The sequence below is a fragment of the Tupaia chinensis genome, unplaced genomic scaffold (assembly GCF_000334495.1).
Source record: "Tupaia chinensis unplaced genomic scaffold, TupChi_1.0 Scaffold000361_2, whole genome shotgun sequence".
In the NCBI taxonomy this organism is placed as follows: Eukaryota; Metazoa; Chordata; class Mammalia; order Scandentia; family Tupaiidae; genus Tupaia; species Tupaia belangeri.
Window position 1 is genome coordinate 3,207,545 of NW_006159858.1, and position 22,419 is coordinate 3,229,963.

The 22,419-nt window shown below is 41.6% G+C and overlaps 1 protein-coding gene across 7 annotated transcripts in view; it reads left to right on the plus strand.

Annotated features, from left to right (window-relative positions):
* CFLAR (CASP8 and FADD like apoptosis regulator) overlaps nt 1-22,419 on the plus strand; it is a 62,859-nt gene that overhangs the window by 22,787 nt on the left and 17,653 nt on the right. For all 7 annotated transcript variants that reach the window (XM_006153026.3, XM_006153023.3, XM_027773638.1 and 4 more), the window contains 6 exons: nt 2,862-2,967; nt 4,597-4,732; nt 5,570-5,655; nt 11,811-11,874; nt 14,359-14,405; nt 15,113-15,194. In XM_006153026.3, coding sequence (XP_006153088.1) covers nt 2,862-2,967; nt 4,597-4,732; nt 5,570-5,655; nt 11,811-11,874; nt 14,359-14,405; nt 15,113-15,194 — 521 coding nt within the window. The remainder of the gene's footprint in view (nt 1-2,861; nt 2,968-4,596; nt 4,733-5,569; nt 5,656-11,810; nt 11,875-14,358; nt 14,406-15,112; nt 15,195-22,419) is intronic.

Sequence of the window (22,419 nt, forward strand, 5' to 3'; positions counted from 1 at the left end):
CCAAGGCTGGAGGTGGGAGGGAGTGCAGTGAGTGGTCTGGATTCTACTGAATGGTAGAAACAAGCACAGTAAGAAGAGACATAACTTCTCTGCCCACTGACCCAGCTGCCTTGTGATGTCACTTCATCCCTTTGAACTCTTTGAATTCTTAAAACGTGCTTGTTTAAAGAGATTAGAAGATTATATAAAAGTGGAAGGGACAGATGGTCTGTGTTTGCCTGAAGGATAGAATGACCAAGAAATGAAGAAAGACAGGAACAACTGCGAGCTAGTCATTCTTACCAGCCTCTGACAGTGTGAGATCTATAGCACTGCTTGCTAGCGGATTTTCTATGACGTTGATTTTCAGTACTAAAAAAGGAAATAACAAGTCTGATGGTAATCTTCCTGATCCTTCTAAATACCCGGCAGTGCTTCCCCTTCCTGTGGTCCCTGCCCTTAAAGGCCTGGGAAGCTGAAACTGAACATCTCTTCAGTTAACCATTTCTATGTCCCTTTTTAGTTCAAAGAGAAAACAACTCATTAGTTAAGACAGCTTTTGAATTTCTCCTTCCTTCTGTTCAGATGGTACTGTTATGGAAGTTCAAAAGGGCATAGAAGCCACTGGAAAGGCTGTTCTTGGGGAAAGGAAGATAACTTGTAACCTTAAATTGGTTTCCTTTTCCTCCAAACCAGCAACCTTTTGGTATATCAACAGCGTATATGTGGAGATGAAAAATGTTATCAAGAGCTATACTAAAGAGAACTGAAAGTAGTGTGGACTTGAAAAGTGTATGAGACTTGAGGCTGGAAGGCCTTTTCAAGCCTCAGACCTATCATTTGTAGGCCACACAGGCTGTCCCAGTCACTAACACTGGTTGGGCTTTTGTTTTTCTGCTTACAAAGTACAGAATAATAATACTCAACTTCACAAGGTGGCTCTGAGGCATCAACTGTGATAATTTGCTATGTGAAGTACTCGTTAAAACCACAGAGCACTAGGGAACCAGCAGTTAGCATAATGGCTATGTCGCTGGACTCCCACGTAGTCGACCGCGGTTCGTGTCCCGGACCCCGTGGCTTAAAACTCACGCCGGGCGCATGTGTGCGCGTGCCCAAGATCCTGAGAGGAGAATGGTGGAGAAGGGATTGCGGCGTGACCATCCCCCCTGGGGGGTGATTTCTTGCTTTCTGTCTCTATGTCTCTCTCTGTCTGTCTGGCGAGCGCACACGCCCTATAGCGAAAACCTCTCCAAAAAAAAAAAAAAAGCAAAACAAAACAAAAAATAAAAACACAGAGCACTCTGCAGATGCAAGGTATTATTACTGTTGTTGTTATTTTTGATCATCTTTCACCTCCCCAACCATTATATAGGTCAGTAGTCTTCATACTTTGGGAAGGCACTGCCTGGGTTTCAGTGAGTAGTTTGGCACTCTCCTCATTGGATTCCCATGTTGAGTAGAGATTGTTCTTCAGGCACTCTAGGAAGAGAGACTGCACACTTGAAGGGAAATGTTAGATTCATTTGTTCATCCTTTTAGTGGGCTTTGTTGTGTATTGACAGTGCTAGGTGTTTTGGTAAACTCAGGCAAAATGAATGAAGCATCTCCTAGCCTCAAGAATCTGAAAGTCTTATTTGGGAAAATAGCCTCCTAAGAAGTGATGACAATGTCAGAATAATAATGTTAACCACAAAGTGTCCTATGAGCCCTAGTAAAATTTAATATATTGGGTCATTGGAAAAATCATAACAAATTTTTGCAGAGAGAAACATAGAAAAATACATCATGACTTTTCCAACAACCCAGTAAGTCCAGCTGGAGCATAAGTGACTGAGACAGGAGTCAGGAGTCAGGAGTCAGGAGGGGCTTTCTAGACAAAGCCCTCGAAGGTCAGCATCACTGTGACCCATTGAGTTCAGAAGTGGGCTAGGATATCTCAGGTGTTTCTTTGCTTTAGAATCTTGTGATTCACAGTATGGTCCCTGGAGCATCACCATCTGGGAGCTTGATAAACATAGAAGACAAGGCCACTCTGAATACTATATCTGTCTTTGATGTTAGTCATTTAGTTTCTCAACTCATTTCACCATAACTTCTTGGGCATCTAGGGCAGCAGTCCCCAATATTTTTGGAAACAAGGACTGTTTTGTGGAAGACATTTTTTCCATGGACTGGGGAGGAGGGATGATTTTTGGCTGATTTGAATGCATTACATTTATTGATCACCTTATTATTATTACATTGTAATATATAATGAAATAATTTTACAACTTACTGTAATGCAGTATTTGCAGCTGGATCCCAATGCTAGCGTCACTGCCTCAGCTTGACCTCAGATCATCAGGCATTAGATTCTTAAAAGGAGTGTGCAACCTAGATCCCTCACATGCATAGTTCACAATAGCGTTTGTGCTCCTATGAGAATCTACTGCCGATGCTGATCTGCCCGGAGGCAGAGCTCAGGTGATAATGTGAGCAATGGGGAGTGACTGTAAATACAGATGAAGCTGCCACTCACCTCCTCCTGTGAGGTCACAGGCCACAGACAGGTACTGGTCTACAAACTAGGGTTTGGGGAGCCCTGATTTAGGGGATTCTTTTGGGAAGTTTTTGTTCTCTAAGATGTTTTCAGAGTTGTTAATTTAGAAAGGGATGTACCATTTCTTTTTGAAAACAGAAGAAAGGATGAGTTTTCTTTGAGTCCCTTTAAGAGCTCTTCCTGGGTTGATCTAGGCTTCCTGTTTTATAAGAGTGGGAACACATTCATGTGGAGGCAAGTACTAGTCTTTTAAACAACCTTTGACCTAGGGAAGTCATGGACTCAGAGTTCTCATCTGAATGTGTGTCTGAATTTACTAAATCAACTTATCTGGTTATAGGGTGCTGATGACAGAGATTGGTGAAGACCTGGATAAATCAGATGTGTCCTCATTAATTTTTCTCATGAGAGACTTCATGGGCCGAGGAAGGATAGCCAAGGATAAGGTGAGTCTTAATCTTGGTTCATGGTGCCAAGAGCCTATTAGAAGTTGAGGATTGCTCCTTATAGGACTAGAAGAGAAACAGGCAGTCTATTGCTGTATTAGTGGGAGTTAGATAGCTGAGGTGTATTTTTCTATAATAATGTTGATGGGAAGAGAATTAATTTATGAATTGAGAAGAAACAGGGTGGGTGATATATTCTTTTGTGACCTTGAATATTTCTTTCTTCCTTGGATTTTATCCTAATTTCTGTGAAATTCATAGGACTGGTTTGACAGATCACTTGGCAGGGTTAGGAAGTCCCATCTGTTTGTGCAGAGTAGGAAATGCTAGTTTACTTTCAGCTTGATCTTCTATTGCCATCAATTTCTCCTCAGCTAGCTCAGTGTCAGTGTGGGGTTATTATGCTTCATGTGGAGGGGGGTAGGAGAAGGTCCTTGTGACTGACATGTCTAAGAAATGACAAAAGTGGAGAATGGAGGTTGAAAATTGGGCAGGGGTAAAGATCTCAGGGATGTTGTGATTGCTGGATGAGAATTTAAATTCCACTTAGGGGCCAGCTGGTGGTGTGTTGGTTAAGGCAGTTGGATCTCACATGGCCAATATGTGCTTAAAATCCCAGATCCAGTGGCCAGTGGGTGGTGTGGTGGTTAAAGGTGCTGGATTCCCATGAGATTCAAGTCCTGAATTCCCACGAGGTTCAAGTCCTTTCTCTCTCTCTCTGTCTCTTTCTGGTCATATTAAAAAATAAGAAGAATAAAAAAAAGAATTGAATAAATAAATAATTCTAAAAAAAAAAAAATCCCAGATCTAGCTGTTTGAGAAACACGGCAGGTGTGTGTACATGGTTGCATAATATCCAAAAGGAGAATGGATTGAGGTGTGACCTTCCCCACTGGAAGTGCTTTCTCACTTTCCCTCTCTCTCTGGCAAGTGCATGTGCCCTATAGAAAATTAAAACAACAACAACAAAAACAAATTAAAATATATTTGGCCTTGTATGGTACTACTGACCTTAGGACAGACCAAGAAAAGATTGGATTACTAGAATATGACAGTAGGGCCTCAAAGGCCTACCTCTAAGGAAATGAGAATTTTTGCATGTTTCCTAATGATTGCATTGATAGTTTCATTTCTAAAATCTGAGATTTCCCACCAATGCAAAATGGAAAGGAAGATGAAAAGTAAAATTCCTTCTTTAGTTTCTCCTAATCAGTTCTGTCCTGGTAATTTATATATATTTAGGAGCATTTACAAATATTATTATTTTTTAAAAGTTTATCTCTTCCATGAGAGAGAGGGTGAGAGAAAGAGGGAGAAATAAAGGGGGTGGGGAGAGAGATTGGCATCCTCAATAGCATCTTCACACCACATTCCACTCCTAGTCTCAGCTGGCATGGATCATAGACAGGCCCACTCCATACCGGGGTGTTCAGGGAAATCCAGACATGTGAACCCAGGATCTTCTTATGTGGATCCAGATGTCTGGTTTCAAATCACAGATGGTCCCTGAAAGGGCTCATCTTGTCACAGTTTCTTGTTATTCTATCAATAAATCATGTAGCCTGTGATTTGCATTTGGGTTTATTAGTTAATTCTACTGACATTTGTTCTTGTTGGTGGCTCTCTTAGAGTTTCCTGGATCTTGTGATTGAATTGGAGAAACTAAACTTGGTTGCACCAGATCAACTGGATTTATTAGAAAAGTGCCTGAAGAGCATCCACAGACTAGACCTGAAGACAAAAATCCAGAAGTACAAGCAGTCGGGTAAGAAGGATTTTGGCCTCTTGGTGGTGCAAGTATCTTATTGCACTGGGTGTGTTTGGTTCATTTGCCAGACGGATGATGGAACAGAACCTGAATGTCTGCAGCCCACTCTTACTCATGGGTAGAGATCGTATCCCTTTATGTCCCTCATAAATATCTCAGATCTGCTGACACCATTGTCCATGCTCATGATCACCACCTCTGCAAAATGTTGCCAGGCAGTTCTTAACATTCTGGCCTTTGAGAAAGAGCCTGCACCCCCATTTTCTGCACAGGCTGATGGAGTTGTGGACATTCAGAGCTTTTGTGTGCATGCTGAACCCTACTGCCTTGCTTCAGTATTTGGCCTAATGACCACCATCCAACTCTGGGTGGTATCACTGTGGTCCCATAGCTGCCCTTTGAGTGTCTTAAGTTTCAAAAACCCTCCTTATAGAAAAGGGTACTTTTGATTTCTCCTTTTGTAAAAGGGGAAGGGCCACACTTACATTGGCCTTTGCCTTCACCCTGCATGGTCTTTTGATCTAAGAGTTCAGTTTGGGCCCTGTGTTACTGTAGAGGGCATGGCTGGGACCCATGGATTTAAAGAACCCTCCTCCATCTCCCATACCCTAAATGACTGGTAAAAATTCAAGAACAGGAGCAGCATTTTGAGATTATTCTTAATGATATTTGGGGGAAGAGTTCATTTGATCTGATACTTTGAAATCAGTGAGGTGGTTAGAAAGTTTAGAGTGTTTTGAAAGATGGTGGCTGACCTTGGACTAAGCTATTGTTGAAGATTCATTAATAATACTTTATAAATCGTAACTCAGTACCTCTCTTCTGCTTTTATAGCTCAAGGAGAAGGAACAAGTTATAAAAATTCTCCCCAAGCATCTGCCCTAAGCTTGAGTTCCAAGGATCCTTCATTTAACTTAACGGTGAGTCTGGAGCGAAGGCATGAAATCTCAGCATGAAAGAGTTTCAGAACTTTTTTTTTTTTTTGAGAGAGATTTTCACTGTAGGGCGTGTGCACTCGCCAGACAGACAGAGAGAAACATAGAGACAGAAAGCGAGAAATCACCCCCCAGGGGGGATGGTCACGCCACAATCCCTTCTCCTCCATTCTCCTCTCGGGATCTTGGGCATGCACGCACACACGCCCGGCATGAGTTTTAAGCCACCGGGTCCGGGACACGAACTGCAGTCGACTACGTGGGAGTCCAGCGACATAGCCATTACGCTAACTGCTGGTTCCCAAGAGTTTCAGAACTTTTAATAACAATGTTTGTACTCTCACAGCAGATATTTTATTTAATACCTGAAGATGTTGTAACAGAAATGTACATTCACTTAAAAATGTGTATAACTGTTTATGATTACGAAGCTTGTATATGTTCTTTGAGATATTTGGAAATAAATCACCTCTACCTCACCATCTGAAGACAACTGTTAATATTTCAGTGTATTTCCTTCTAGTCTCTTTTCTATGTATGTTTCATGTGTTTGTGCAATGAGACCTTTTGTCATTGTTAATTTGTTCCTTAGAAAATTTAAATTCTTAAATAAAAAATGGGGTATGCATATGGACAAAACATTCAAAATGTACTAAAAGAGCTTTACAACTCTGTTTTCTTCTTTCCTCTACAATACGGACCCCAGGTTCCTTTCTCTGGAGACAGCTGTTGTTAACCTGTTTCTTCTGTAACTACACAGAGATCATCTCTGCACATATATTTCTTTTTTTTTTCAAATAAATCCATTTTTACTTAGCACAATTTAAAGGGGAAACATTAGGCCCTTCTGCTATGGGAAAAGCCTTTCATAAGTCCCTGAGTAATATTTACAAAATATAAAATGGACCCTAGAACTTTTGGCTTAACTTTACCAAGTACCAAGATGTGCCACAATAGTTAAGGGAAGGCAGAGGCAAGCTAACAAAAAGTTGCTAATACAACAATATATTGTAGTCTGAGAACAACCACTTATTTACTTTATTTACTGACCAGATTACAAAAATAATCATGGTAGATACCTTAGTTCAGCCTTCTAATAAGTCTGTTGATCTGGGCTTTCCTGTTGCCAGCATCTCCACCTTCTATAAAATGGGTGGTCTTGTTCTTCATTCCACCTCGTAGAAAAGATATTTTGAAAGGTCACTGGAAGTCATTTGCTTCTTTGAAGGTTTTCCAACAGTACAGATTTCATGAATCAGATCCTCCATGCAGATGATGCCGAATTTACCAAGAGACTGAGCAACCAGAGAGTTATCTGTCAAAGCAATCTGGTTTTTATTGATTTTGTCATTACCAAGCTTGTATATTAGTTCATGTACTGACCTCAGCTTTGGGTACCCTCATGCAATATGTGGTTCCTATATGAGGCCTTGTTGAGCTTAACAAAGGTGCCATTGAAGATCTGCCAAAGACGAAGAAGCTGCAACACCTTTCGAACCTTTGGGCTCACTCCATTGATACCTCTGATCCTGATGACAAATGCCAATTTAGGTTCTGCAGGTACATAGAAGTTGCCAGCTTTCCTTGCCATCCGGCCATGCGAATCTCAGTTCCGTACATCTGCCTCTCTTCCTTATGCTAGTGCTTAGCTTTTTCATAGATAAGCTTCTTTCTTGCCTTTCAAAGCATCTTTTGAGCAAACTACTTTCTCAGGCCCTTGATCTTCAGCTCTGCAAAATTCCTTTGCTTTTTCTTAAGGGTTTCTGGCACAGCAGGAAACTTTTTCTTGGTGACCTCCATCGCAGCAAGAGCATTTTCCTTGGTTTCTGTCACAGCAGGAACCTTCTTTTTCTTCTCTTGAATGCCCTCGTTTCATCATCCAATAGCTTTCTTTGCCTTTCCAAGCATCTTTTCAGCAAACTTCTTTCTCAGGCACTTAATCTTGAGCTCCGCAAAATTCCTTCAGTTTTTCTTAAGGGTTTCTGGCACAGCAGGAACCTTTTTCTTGGTGGCTTCCACCACAGCGGGAGGCTTTTCTTCCTTCTTTTTCTGCCTTTGAATATCCTCCATGGTTCCAGTCAGAAAAAAGAGTACAAAAATAGTTCTTTACAATGCTTATCTAAGACACTCTTTTTAGCAGGATTTCTTCTTTTTTTTTTTCCTTCTTTTTTGACTGATTTTTGCTATAGGACACCTGCACTCGCTGGAGAGGCAGAGAGAGACAGAGAGACAGAAAGCGAGAAATCACCCCCCCCAGGGTGGGTGGCCACCCTGTAATCCCTTCTTGTCCAGTCTCCTCTAGGGATTTTGGATACACATGCACATGCACCCATGCGCATGCACCTGGCGTGTTTTAAGCCACTGGTCTGGGACTGGAGCTATGGTCAACTACAATGTAACCATTATTCATCTGCTGGTGTAAAAATAGTTCCCCAAGATTTCTTCTTTAAACAGAATTTTGTTACATTAGTAAGTACCTTTATACAGGATGAATGCTGTGGTATTTAAATTTTCTTAGTACAACAACAAATTGCAATTTTTTAAATACTAGAACAAGGTTTACATTATTAAAAAGCTTCAGATTTCTTCTCTATTATAGTTTATTTTGAGGACGTCATTAAATTCTATTGGTTCTTCTTTCTTCCTCTTTTTTCTATCTTCACAGTCATGTATAAGTCCTAGCAAATTCATCCCTAATTCATTATTATAATAGTTTTAGTAGACTTTTTTTTTCTTTCCAGGACCTTACCAGTTCTGATACACCCCTTCTCATACACAGTTCTTCTAATGCTTCCAACAAACTTGTTTTGAAATCTAATGGTTAAATAGAAAATGTTTCGAAGAACTTTGAAGAGTAAAGGTAGATGATGACTCAGCCTTGGGATTGTCCTCCATATTTATTTCCGTCTGGGAAGGGCAGCGCGAGGAGGCGGAGGCACAGAGCCGGAACCTGAGGCCCTACCGGAGGCGAGGCGGCAGGGCTGAGCCCCCAGGTGGAAGGTTCTAGCGCTGGCCCCCACCGGCAAGGGCGGCCTCTGGCGGGAAGATTGGTGCCGCTCTCCAAGTTACTTCAGCGAAGCCTGCTGCCTCCCACTGCATTTTTGATTTTTCCTTTTGTAGAATTGGTAGCACTCAGGGCCTATTGTCCTGATCTGAAAATTCTCAGAAATTGTTCCATGGCTCCACTTTCTAGATGTATGACAATATATTTAGCCCTTTCTTGGTGTATATTTATATCACTTTCAAGCTTTTGTTAACAGAGTTGATGCTATAAAATAAATATCCTTATATTTACTTCTCTATGCATTGTTTTTTACTCAGCTTATTTGAATGGTTTCAGCTTTTTTTTTTTTTTTTATTGGAGAGTGGGATGACATGAGAGTTTGGTTTTGTTGTAGCTGTTAATGATCATGAATATCACATACTTACTAGTAGTTGTGTTAGGAGTAGATAGTACAAGATGCCATCAGGCTTTTTCCGTGGTTAATCTTTTATCTCGACAGATTAAATCTTTGTAATCTTATCCTTATCCTTGTATAAAGGTATATGGAATTTATAGTGAGGTCTTAGACCAGAGTGCAAATTTGTGGCTAAATTATAAACATGTTTATGAAAGCATGTGATGAAAACATTAACTAAGCCTGTAACATAAGTAGTTCGGTGGAGAAATAAGACGTGTAAGAGATATCACTGAGCAATAGAATTTCAGTGCTAAAGTGGATATTAAGGATTATATTGTCCAACCCCCCTCCTTAAACAAAATAAAGAAACTTGGGCCTCAAGAACATTAAGTGGGGGTCAGCAGGTGGCATAGTGGTTAAGGCACTTGACTCCACGTGGTTAACTACAGTTCAAGGCCCAAACCCGGCAGCTTAAAACTCATGCTGGGTGTGTGTGTGTGCGTGCCCAAAATCCTGAGAAGAGAATGCAGGAGAAAGAACTGTGGCATGGCCATCCCTCCTGGGGGAAGGTTTCTTACTTTTTGTTGTTCTCTGGTTCGCTGTTTCTCTCCAAGCACATGCGTCCTATAACAAAAACCTCCCCCCCCCCAAAAAAAAAAGAAAAAAAAAGACCTTTGAGTAATTTTGCCCTTCTTACTACCAGAAGAGCTGGGTGGCCCATCATTGTCCTACTATACCATCATGTGTCTAATAAATTCTTGGGTTGTTGGAAAAGTCATGACGTATTTTCCTATGCATCATCAGTTTTCTGACAACCTAATATATGCCAGTCATGCCCTAGCTTAGAGAGCTCTTTCCACTTTTTACGAATCAAATGTGCTTTCTTTTGTCTGTGTCTCTGTGATACCAGATCACAAGACAAAGCATATTCAGGATTCAGGTGCAGATTTGCTAAGCTTTCTTTGCTGTGTTGATCTAATATAAATTATACTGTCATTCTTAATTAATAACTTGACATTTTTTTACTATTGTGTTTCTATTTTGTAAATAAAGGTAAGCATATTCACTGTCTCTGTGACCTCTTGGGAACCTGTATGCTTTGTGTATTAATTTCTCCTTAAATATGCTATATTTAATAATATGTGACCCTGATCATTCATTTAGTAAGTAGACTTTATTTTATGTGACTTTCTCATAAGATTTAGCAGCTGAATATCTAGAGGTCAGCCCATACATGGCTGGAGAAATATTTCCAAAATTGCCTAGCATTAAAATAATAGAATGTGGGGGCTAGCAGATGTTGTGGTGTTTAAGGGTGCTGGACTCTCACATGGCCAACTGTTGTTCAAGTCCCAGACCTAGTGGCTTGCTTTCTCATTTTCCCTCCCTCTCTCTTCTTCACTCTGTCCTTCTCTGGTCAAATTAAAACAAATAAATAAATAAAATAATTCTTTAAAAAAGTAGAATATCAAAATATTATAGAATAAAAAAGTTGTATGACTCTGTAGTACAATGCTTTTAATCTATAGCTTTGATTTGATGTCATCTCTCTTAATAGTACATGCAAACCTGGGGGGACCAATTTTTATCTAATATGATCATTTGGCTAAGCCATTGCTTATTAGTGAAAAAGCAATTTACATATTTTTCTTTAATTTAGAAACCCAGGTTTAGCTACAAAACAGTGTAACGGATAGTGTACTTTTCTCTTTTGGCTAGGATAGCTTCAGAGGAGAACTGTCATTTGAAAGCAGAGCGTCTCAGATGGTTGGCAGTCTGTGGTACGTGTGTCTTACACAGGAAAAAAGAAGAGAAATCTTTTATTCTCTGATTTACCCCACTTTAGCTCTCAGAAGATTTTTGTCAAGAATTCTTGTTTATAAAGGATCAGAGCCACATGTAGTTAGGTAATTATAGAAAAGCAGTAATTGGGCATTTATTAAGTCCTTTTGTGGGCTCAGCTCAATGATGAGTGCTTTGGGTACATTTAATTTTCACAAAACAATCTGTATGGTAGGTACTATTATTATTCTCATTTTGCAGATGAAGAAACAAACATAGGGATATTTAATCACTTGCTCAAGGTTACAGAGCTAGTAAGTGGTGGACTCAGGACTCATAGCCAGGTTTGTCTAGCCTAGTACTCCCACCCTTAATCATGCTGTACTTTGTCCCGATATTAAAGGAACAGGTTGAATGTCAATGCTGTGTTCTTCTAACCTATTCTAACTTGGAGTTATCATAGCTTCTATGCCACACCCTCACATCTGGTTTTATAGAACTGTTTTGAAATGTTCTAACATGCTAGTTTAGCATATTTACACTTACTCTGTATTTTTGCTTTTTTTCAAGATTTATTTATGAATCTTATTATTTTTTAAATTTGCTGTAGAGCATGTGCATTTACTGGAGAGAGACAAAAAGAGAGAGAGAGACAGGAAAAGTGAGAAAGCAAGCCACCAGGTTTGGGACTCCAACTGTGGTTGACCATGTAGGAGTTCAGTGCCTTAATCACTACACCACCTGCTAGCCCAGTATTTATGCCTTTTAAAAGAGTTGCCTTGTCCTTTGGCAATGTAATATGGGATTAATGGGTGGTAGCTCTTACTCTTCTTCTTTAGATAATTTAAGTGAAGGTGATAATTTAATTTTTTTCTGGGTAATAATTCTATTAAGATGTTTAAAGAAGTGGTATAGTGTGCTTCAGAAAAAATCTAACCTTATTCTTTATATTTGAAGATCCAGAATGGAAGGAGTAAAGAACAAAGATTTGTGGAACACAAGTCTACACATGGCATTCAAAGTAAGACCAACTTTTTTTTTTTTTAAAAATTGTTCTTTCTAAATATTTGACAATTCAAAATGTTTTTAGAGATGACCAAAAAAATTGTTCTTTCTAAATGTTTGACAATTCAAAATGTTTTTAGAGATGACCATTTCATTCATATATAAATATGTATATATATAATCATATTATAATTAAGTTCTCAAAAAGCAGTTAAAAATTTTTCTTTTTTTTTGAGAAAGATTTTTGCTATAGGGTACATGTACTTGCAGGAGAGACAGTGAGAAACAGAGAAACAGAAAGCGAGAAATCACTCCCCAGAGGGATGGCCATGTTGCAGTCTTTTCTTCTCCACTCTTCTCTTGGGATCTTGGGTAGGCACGCACACATGCCTGGTGTGAGTTTTAAGTTGCCAGGTCCAGGACTCGAACTGTGATCGACTACATGGGAATCCAGTGATGTAATCATTATACCATCTGCTGGTCTCAGTTAAACTCTTAAAATGTATTCACTGGCATTTCTAGTTATCTAGGGAATTGGCTTATTTGAATTTAAGCACCATTTTACTCCATCAGCTTTGTCATCTTAGCTATATTTTGAAGTTATGATCTCTGTACCTGAAATGGAGCTATATAACCACGCCACATTAAACATTAACTGGTGATGATAATGAATCATGTTAAACCAAGGATCTAGCAACAGGAGAAAGAGGTTTCCAGGTTCTTGTTTTATAGTTCATATAATAGATGATATCTCTTCTTCTCTAGAAATAAAAAATAAAATAAAATAAAATTTCAGGCCAGCCCATGGCATGGCCATTATGGCAGCTGGAGTTCACATGCCTGACTCCATGGTTCGAATCTCAGACCCAATGGCCTGAGAAACATGCTGGGTGCATGTGTGTATGTGTATGTGCCCAAAATCCTGAAAGGAGGAAAAGTGGAGGAGAAAGGATTGTGGTGTGACCGTTCCCCATGGGGTTAGGGCGCTTTCTCACTTTTCCTCTCACTTTCTCTCCGTCTTTCTTTCTTTGCTTTTCTCTCTGGTGAGCGTACACCCCCTCTGACAAACCTTAAAAAAAAAGGGGTGTAGGTGGAAAGGAATCATTTCGACTCATGGGATCTGTCTGTCTTCTCTCTTAAAACATCAGCATTTGATCCCATAACATAATTTTTAAAATGTTTCTGTTGCTTGTCTTGAGTCTTCCTTGCAGGCTGAGACTTAATCTTACACTGACAAAGCCAGTCATCCCTGGAGTTATTCAGAACCCCAGGAAGTAGGGAGTGATGGTGCACTATGGAGGACTTTGGGCTTATCCGAGGGACTCAGAATTGTCCCTTGTAGTGGGGCAATCATGAATGTTTTGAGTAGGGTGGATGCCTTCTTTGTGCAGCAGGCCCCTTGCTGAAATCTTATGACTCAGCCTACATGTTATCCGTGTGCACCTGGAAACGGAGCAGCTTTTTGCCCAGATTAACCAGATGGTGCAGCTCAGCTCATTCTTGTCATTTTTCTGCCTAATGCTCTGCTCTAGCAAAAGCTACTGAGAAGCAAATTAATTCCTAAAGTGACAGCATGTTGCTTATTTATTTATTTTTTTTAGGGGGGATGGAGGGTTGGACAAAGGGGCATGTGCTTGAGAGAGAGAGAAAAAAAAAACAGAGAGAGAGACATGGACCAGCAGGTGGTGTGGTGGCTAAGGGCCCTGGATTCCCACATGGCAGGCTGCAGTTTGGGTCCAGATCTGGCAGCTTGCTTTCTTGCTTTTTCTTTCTTTCAGTAATAATAATAATAATAATAATAATAACAACAACAACAAATGGAATTAAATAAATAATTCTTAAAAAAAAAAAACTTAAAAAAAAGAAAGAGAGAAAAAACAAACAGAAGGGAGGCAGAGAGAGAAAAACCCCGTCCAATGCGGCATGGCCACACTATAAGTCCTTCTCTACTCCTCCCTCCTCTCAGGATCCTGGGCAATGAGCAGGCACCCAATGTATTTTTCAAGCAGACTGGGCTGGGACTTGAACCCTGGATGGCCATGTGGGATCTGGCTTCTATGCAAGCAGCCTAACTGTTGCACTATTGAACTGATCCAATAGCATGTTTCTTAAAACACTGAAGAGGTGGTGAGAATAAGCATTCTTAAGGGAAAATAGGAAAATCGATATTGTTGGGTGGTGAAGTTATCAGAGCCTCCCTCTCAGGTTAAAAATTCACTAGCCAACTGGTTCTCACCTGGAGAGGGGTGGCGGAGAACCTTTCTTCACTTGTATTTTGGCAGTGTCTCTACATAGCCCCTGTGTAGCATGGGGACTTGTGTGTTCTTATCAATTAGTTCTTCAGTGTGAATGAAGTTGGAACCCAAGGCTGAGGATAGCTGGGAGGAGAAGAAAGAGTTGATAAAAATAGAAAAGAAAAATGTGCTAGAAATAAACTCGTCAGTATGGGAGCAGACTAAGTTCTCCTTCAGCTTTGTTAATTATTTCTTTTATCCCCTAGGAGAACCAGTGAAGACATCCATTCAGGAATCAGGAGCTTTGCCTCAGGTAGAGAAAAAAATATTCTGGTTTGGTATTGTATTGTGTGCATGGTATCTGCAGAGAGCTCCAACTTCTTTTAAAAATATCTGTCCATTAAGAACTCTTTGGACAGTGTTGCTCTCCAGAGAGCTCGTTTAGGAGGGAACCCTGAGTGTAGCAAAAGGGAAAGACATCAACAGCTGCATTAGTGAACTCTGGAATCAGGGGAATTCCAAAGTGACACTGTCCCAACTGAGAGATCACTGAACATCTGAGTAGGCAGTTGTGCTGAACCTTGACTTGTTCTGGCTTTCTCTTAGATGAATACCTCTCCAGAAGATGCATCACAAGGCCTCCTTCTGTACTGGGTTAGAAAGATACCACTTGTATAACTTCAGGTTCCTGTAGTGGAGACGGATGACCCATCTTTTCTCTCTGTTTCAGATGATCTCTTTTCCCCAAAGCTGAGACACCCGTAAGGAGACCACAATTTTCATTAAAATTCAGTAAAAACTGAAATAGCTTGTTTGTCTTAAGCACATAACCCTAATAGAGGAAAATTTTGATATTATTTGGAAATGTCAGCTGTGATGACTTCAGACTGTGACTAGGGAGTGAGTCACTTGCCAAACGGATGTTTGAGGGACTCCAAAAAGAGAGTTGGTGTATGGGTGGGACCTTATAGGAACAGAGCAGTATCGGGAGTCTTTAACAGCCCCTGCCTTGTTTTCCAGCATATACCTGAAGAGAGATATCCGATGCAGAGCAAGCCCCTAGGAATTTGCCTGATAATTGATTGCATTGGCAATGACTCAGGTAGGTGTGGAAGCTGCAGATTAACAGCTGAGACCATGGCCCAGGCCAGCCGTGTTCACCAGAGCGATCGACACTAGCTGCTGTAACTAACCATCACAAGACTCTGTCGTTTGACACACTGGAGGTCTTTCTTATTCATATCACAGTCAAGTGTGGATTGTGCAGGGAGAGCTTCACGATATGGGAAGACCATATCCATGTGGTCATTCAGTGGCTCCATCATTTTATGAAGCCTTTGAGTCTTCTGCAGGGTGTTCTATATTTGGCTGGTAAATGAGAGAAGAGAGAATGCATAGAGGATCTTGGGACATTTCAGGGACTAGGTTTGAAAACGAGATGTACTATTTCCACTTGTATTCCATTGGGCAAAACTCAATCATGTAGCCCCCACCTAACTTTAGAGGATATAGAGAAATGAGTCTCCTTGTGGATGAGGAGGAACACGCAATGGATTTGGGCAGTGCAGAGTATTGTCTCTGGCACAAAGGCATAATGTGTGAAAGTTGATGAGCTTCAGTCTTATCTTTCCATCTTGCATGCTGTGGCAAGGACTTTTTTTCCCTCCATGTTTATTAATTTACTTTTCATTATTTTAAATGCTCGAGAGGTACACCATCACACAGATTCTGTGTCCAATGGCCTTAGCAGAAAGGTTGCTTTGGAATTTGGCTCAAACCATGCCACTGTTTCCATGGGCATGGGTAACCTTTCCCCAGATTACTCTGGTTTTATTTGGTTTGCCATCAGGAGTCACTGTGTTGTTTTTTGCTTTGTACACATAAGCATACCTCTTGCCTAAATAGAATTCCATTTCATCTCATGTGTAAACACCTTCAGTTTTAAGAAGAGCTGTATGCTCCCTTTGGTTCCTGAGATCTTGCTTATAGCCAGCAAAAATGGCCTTGGATTACAGCCTTCCAGACATAATGGCCTTTTAGAAATCCAGTTCCCAGCAGGCCTCCACAGGCTCCAAGATGGTGATGGAAGGCACTTTTATAATGGAAGGCGTTCTGGCTTCAGATGTTACCCTTTGCCCCATCATTTTACTAGATAAGCTATGAAAGCTTTCCTGAGGAGCATTACATGTATAATCAATGTATTTTCACTTAGAGCTTTGGATGTTATCTGAGCAGGGTGTCTCTTAGTTCGGCCATCCTTGACTTTGGCTGTTGGTCTTGGTTGTACCTGCTGCCCAGAGCTACTTCTCTGACTGTCAAGGCTCCTGTGCAGATGCATTAGCAGCCATGGGCAGGAACCAGATGCACCAATGTACCTGAGGCTGCTAGCTGCTCACACCTCACGTCAAAGATTTGGTTCCCCCCGCCTGAGCTCTAGTTCTACCCTTCTCCTCCTTCTTATCTGTCCTCTGGCTCTCCAGCTCTTGTACTGAGACTCTCCTCTTTCAAGCCCAGCCTGATGATGAGGAGGAGTGGTGTGACCAGCTGTCTACTTGGGTATTTCCCCCAAGAAGTTGCCCCTCTTGTGTATTGTCTTCATCCCAGTGTGCCACAGCCTGTGAGGACTCACTCTCACCCTTGAGCTCAGTGCAGGCCCCAGGCCCTCAGTTCCTTGATGGTGTGTGTCACCATCCTTTGTATCTCAATTGAGTCTTTTGCCAATTGTTGGATGTCTGACTCAGACTGTATCACCGGTGATACATCAAAAGGGAACGAGAAGAGCCTGGATAAATGTAATAGCATTATGTTTAATTATTTATCTATGAGAGGATTGATCATTGGACTTCCACAGTGTTCTAGCTTCTCAATATTCTCTTATTGATAGAATGAGTCAGAACTTTTGGGTTGTCTGAAAAGCCATGACGCATTTTTGCATTAAAAGAACATAGGAAAATACATCATGACTTTTCCGAAGACCCGATATCTTGTAGGCTCAGCTAAAATGTTACCATGGTGAGGTTTTTTTTTTTTTTTTTTTTGAAAAGAGTGTAAGAGAAGGTCAAATTAGCAAATAGATTGAACTTCCCAGGAATGCAGCTATAATCCCACTTTTCTCATGTACTATTTTTGGTTAGATGTGAGAAGCGTTATCTTCTCAGCTATAGATGAGTGTCCTTTCCTTTTTAGCTATTAGTATCCATATGAGAATGAGAAAATATTTTCTTAGTGAGTCACTTCCTGTCTTAAAAGATTGTGTAATTGTTTTTTACTTTCGGTTGTAATCAATTCTGTTTCATTCATCAGCATGTTTCCACTGAACATAGTGCTGTCTTCTGTTGTTACATCTGTTGTATTAGGAGAATCTTAAAGGTAAAGCCATGGGGGCCAGATGGTGGCATAGTGGTAAAACAGTAGCCTCTGTGAGACTAACCCACATAGGAAAGTTCCAGGTTCACGCACTGAGACATCCCTGAGTGTGCACACGTGTGCCCATCGTCCAACACTGGCTGAGGCTGGGGGTGGATCGTGGTATTGTGATTCTGTTGTGGGCACTATCTCTTTCTTTCTCTCAGAAGAATTGAAAAACTAAACTTTAAAAAAGAGATAAAGCCATGACCCACTATTAATTGAGAAACTAAGTAATTTGTGGCTAAAATCCAATGTCTGTGCTTGCTTCCCTTGCTGGGTGGTGGCCTGTAGTGGATGAGACTGAATGTATTTTTGTATTTTTTTGCATTATAGGAACATGGTCAGAGTTAGGTCCCAGAATATGACTTCATGCCATATCTCAGCTTGGGCAGCATTTCTAGCCTCTCTTAAGGCTCAGCTTCTCTTCTGTGAAGTGGGTTAATACCAAGGCTTACCTTATAGGGTGCTTGGATGACACGAGTGAGCTAGTGCATACTTGCAAAGGGCTTAGGACTGTGACTGGCACATTGTCAGCCTGTACTTGATACCAGAAAATGTTATTTTCTCATTTTGATTGATTTTTGTCACAAACTGACAAGCAAGAACTTGCCATGGCTTTGAGCTTGGTACATGGAGCTTGATTTCAGACAAGTGTGAGACCAGGGAACTGAGGGCCCTGCACTGGGCTCAAGGGTGAGGGACGAGTCCCCACAGGCTGTGGCACACTGGAATGAAGGCAATAACCCAAGAGGGGGCAACCTCTTTGAGGAAATACCCACGTGGAGAGCTGGGCGGGCACAACACCACTCCTCGTCATCTGTCTGAATAGGCTTGACAGAGGAGAATCTGAGTACAAAAGCTGGGGAGCTGGAGGACAGAGACCTGACGAGAAGAAAAGATGGAGGAAAGGGCAGAATTGGAGCTTAGGCTGGGGGCACCAGACCTTTGATCTGAGGTGTGAGCAGCTAGTGGCCTCAGGTACATTGGTGCATCTGTTTCCTGATCATGGCTGCTGATGCGTCTGCATGGGAACCCTGACAGTCAGAGCGATAGCTCAGGGCAGCAGGTCCTTGCACATCACAGAGGTGGAGTGCTGGCAGGAGTAAGTCTGGGCCATCAGAGGGCACTCCTGGATGCTCATCTCACTCTTCCCCTGCGAGTCAGGTTCTGTTGATTCAAGTCCTCCCAGTCTCTGGGGAAACAAACAAACACAGAAACAAATAACTGAATTTGAGGCCACTTACAGAACCTCCCAGGCTCAGGTGGCTAATCACAGATAAGAATAAGACAGCACATGCTTACTTCTGTGGTGATACGGTTTACATCAGCTGAGAGGTTCCCATCCACTTACATATGTTGACAACACTCAGAGCAGCACGATGGTATTCACTGACTGTGCAGTGGAGGAAACGGTCTCCTCTCTGCAGATCATCTCTCCAGGCCTCCAGGTCTTCACTTTCCCACTTCGCTTCTGGAAATTGTTCTCTGAGGACACGCAGAGGCCTGGAATCCTGCCGTGGTTGATGGTGGTGGTTGTTAAGTGAGGTGCTCTTCATTGTCCGCGTATCAGCAGCTGGAGAGCTCCGTTTAGAATGATTACATGAGGTTTCCTCTCACTAATTAACTTTACTGTCTGGTTAACGTGAACACTTGGGAGGAGTGTGTGAGTCCAGTGGTAAATGGGCAGCCGAGACAATTGCCAACTGAAATAAGGGCTCTGAAAGAAACTAACAGTAACATAAGACTAGCTTGGGGGTGGTAGAGATCAGAATGTATAATTTATTAAAGATCTGCTGTGGGGGCCAGCAGGTGGCATGGCGGGTAAGGTGCTGGAGATTCTCACGTGGCCAACCATGATTTCAGTCCCACACTCGGCAGCTTGAAAATCACGCCAGCCATCTGTGCATGCATGCCCCAAATCTTGAGAGGACAATGGAGGAGAAAGGATTGCGGCATGGCCTCCCCCACTGGGGATAATTTCTCACTTTCCTTCTCACTGTCTCTCTCTGTCCCTTTCCAATGAGCACATGCACCCTATGGCAAAAAACCTTAAAAAACAAAAACAAAAACAAAACAAAACAAAAAAACTAGTATGTGCCAGGTACTTTGCTAATGGCTTTATATGGATTCTCATTGAATCTTCATAAATAATAGCATAAGATAGGTGCTGTTATCTCCATTTTCAGGGTGAGCACGCTAAGGAGTGAACTCTTCCTAACTTCTTTAGTACTATTAGAGCTGGGATTTGAACGTTTTGCTCCAAAGCCTGTGTTTTTTAGCTACTTTGCTTTAATGTCAGTTCCATGAGGGCCAGGCATTTACTCATTTCTCCCCCCTCTATTTTTTTTTTTAATTGCCAGGGGGCACATATGCTTGCCAGAGACAGACAAAAACCAAGAGAGGGAGAGGAAGAGAGCACCCTGCCGCACAATGGGTCAAAGTCACGCTGCAGTTTATTCTTCATTTCTTCATCTTGTCAGGATTTTGGACATGCAGATCCATAGGCCTCACATGTTTTTCAAGGAACTGGTGCTGGGATTTGAACCATAGTCAGCCATGTGGGATCCAGCTTCCTTAATCACCAGGCCACAGAGCCAACTCTATCCATCTCTTTCACTATTTGTCTCTGATATCTGGAAAAGTGCCTGGCACACAGAAGCTTAAGATATGTTTATTGGCTGAGTGAATGAAGGAATAAGCTCTCCTGGTGGTGTCAGTATGTTTCTAAAACTCTTTCTTTCTTATCTTTAGAGGTTAGCAGAATCTCTTTTATCTGTCTTCTCCTTTTGTTCTAAAAAAAATTCAGATTTTTATCCAAAGACTATGCAGGTCTCCCCAGTATGGATAGGTTTATGCCTTCCTTTGTCCGATAAATGTTTCTGTGTGAGGTACCGTGCATGGCCCTGTGTGCAGCAAATATTGAAGCAATGAGGTGCAATCTGTCCTCAGAGCCACACTGTGAGTGAAGAGAAAGTTATTCTTTGGTGACTCATCCTTGAGAAGAATCCTTTCAGAAATCAATAACCTCTTCTTGAGGCAGACATAAATGCTTAGGGATTTGGGGCTAATGGTCTCAGTTTTGTAGAATTAAAACGTGTTGTGTAATCTGGGTCAGTAACCGGCTAGAGCAGAGCAAGGTTAGTGGTAGGCCCTGACTGGCCCCCTCAAGACCGACCTTTTGGCCTTGTTAGGAATGTAAAAGCACATATCTGCCTCAGTGACAGAGAGATTTTGGAACATGGCCTACAGCTCTGGCTGCTTTTTAGATTCCTGAATAAAAGATGGTGTTTGCAGGTTTTAAGAAGAAGTTTCTTTTTTCTTTTCTTTTTCTTTCTTTCTTTCTTTCCTTCTTCTTCTTTTTTTTTTTTTTTTTTAATTTTCTGTAGGGTGCATGCACTCAGAGGGAAGAGAGAGGAGAGTGAAAGTGAGAAAGTACTCCCTTGTGGGGAATGGTTATCCTGTAATGCATTTTCCCTCATTTCTCCTCCTAGAATTCTGGGCACTGACGCACAGCATGTCCCTCAAGCCCTGGGTCCAGGACCCAAACCAGGCAGTCGACCATGTGGGATCTAGCTACTTTAAGCACTACAGTACTGGCTGGCCCAAGAGGAGGTATTTTACCCCCTCACCCTCCTTTTTTTTCACCCTGCTTTAAAAATTTTTTTGTGTGTCCTTTTAAACCAGGCTCAGACTTAGATTTTTCTAGCAAACACTGCAAATTTCTCTTATAAATCTTGCATGAGTTGGGCCAACCCTATAGTGCAGTGATTGGGCCCTGCCTATAGGGATCTGGATCACAGTGCAAGTCTCAGCTTAGGAAATATGCCGGATGCATGCATGTGTGCTCCCTGAAACCTGATGGAATGAGAGATGGAGGACAAGGGATTGGGACATAAAAATGCCTCATGGGGGCAGGGGTAACTCTGTCTGTCTCTGCAAAGCACATGCACCCTCTGGCAATGAAAATAAGAGAAACTCTTACGTAAGTAAACTTCCTTCCTTTTTTTTTTTTTAAGAATTATTTTATTTAACTTTATTATTGTTATTATTATTATTTTTCAGTTTGATCAGAGAGAGAGGGAAAGCGAGAAAGCAAACCACCAAATCCTGGACTTGAACTACAGTTGGTCATGTGAGAGTCCAGTGCCTTCAACTGCCATGCCATCTGCTGGTCCCTAAACTTTCTTCCTTATTTTTCTTTTAAAGAACTATTTTATTTAACTTTACTTATTTATTTATTTAAATTTGGCCAGAGAGGGACAGAACGAGAGAGAGAGAGAGAGAGAGAGAGAGAGGGAAGAGAGAGAGAAAGAAAGTGAGAAAGTAAGCCATCAAGTCCAGGACTCAAACTATGGTCGGCCATGTGGGAGTCCAGTGCCCTTAACCTCCACACCACCTGCCAGCCCCTTAACTTCCTTTCTTAATGGGGCAACAGGAACTATGAAAGGCAGGATTGGGACCAGCAGTTAGCGTAATGGCTATGTCGCTGGACTCCCATGTAGTCGACCGCAGTTTGAGTCCCGGAGCCGGTGGCTTAAACTCATGCCGGGTGTGTGTGCGTGCGTGCCCAAGATCCCGAGAGGAAAATGGAGGAAAAGGGATTGCGGCCTGGCCATCCCCCTGGGGGGTGATTTCTCATTTTCTGTATCTCTGTCTCTTTCTTTCTGGCGAGCGCATGTGCACTATAACAAAAAAACCTCTCCAAAAAAAGAAAAAAGAAAGCCAGGATTAACAAGTAGAAACCCTCTGTGGGCAATGCTGCCTTGAGCTTGGCTGCTCCTTGGGCTTACTTGTCTTCCTTTCCCCTCTTATCTTTCTTTTTAAAAAATTGTGTGTGTGCTTGACAGAGACAGACAGAAAGTTAGAAAATAAGAACATGATCCCCCTTTCCCCCACGGAATGTGGTCACACCAGTTCCT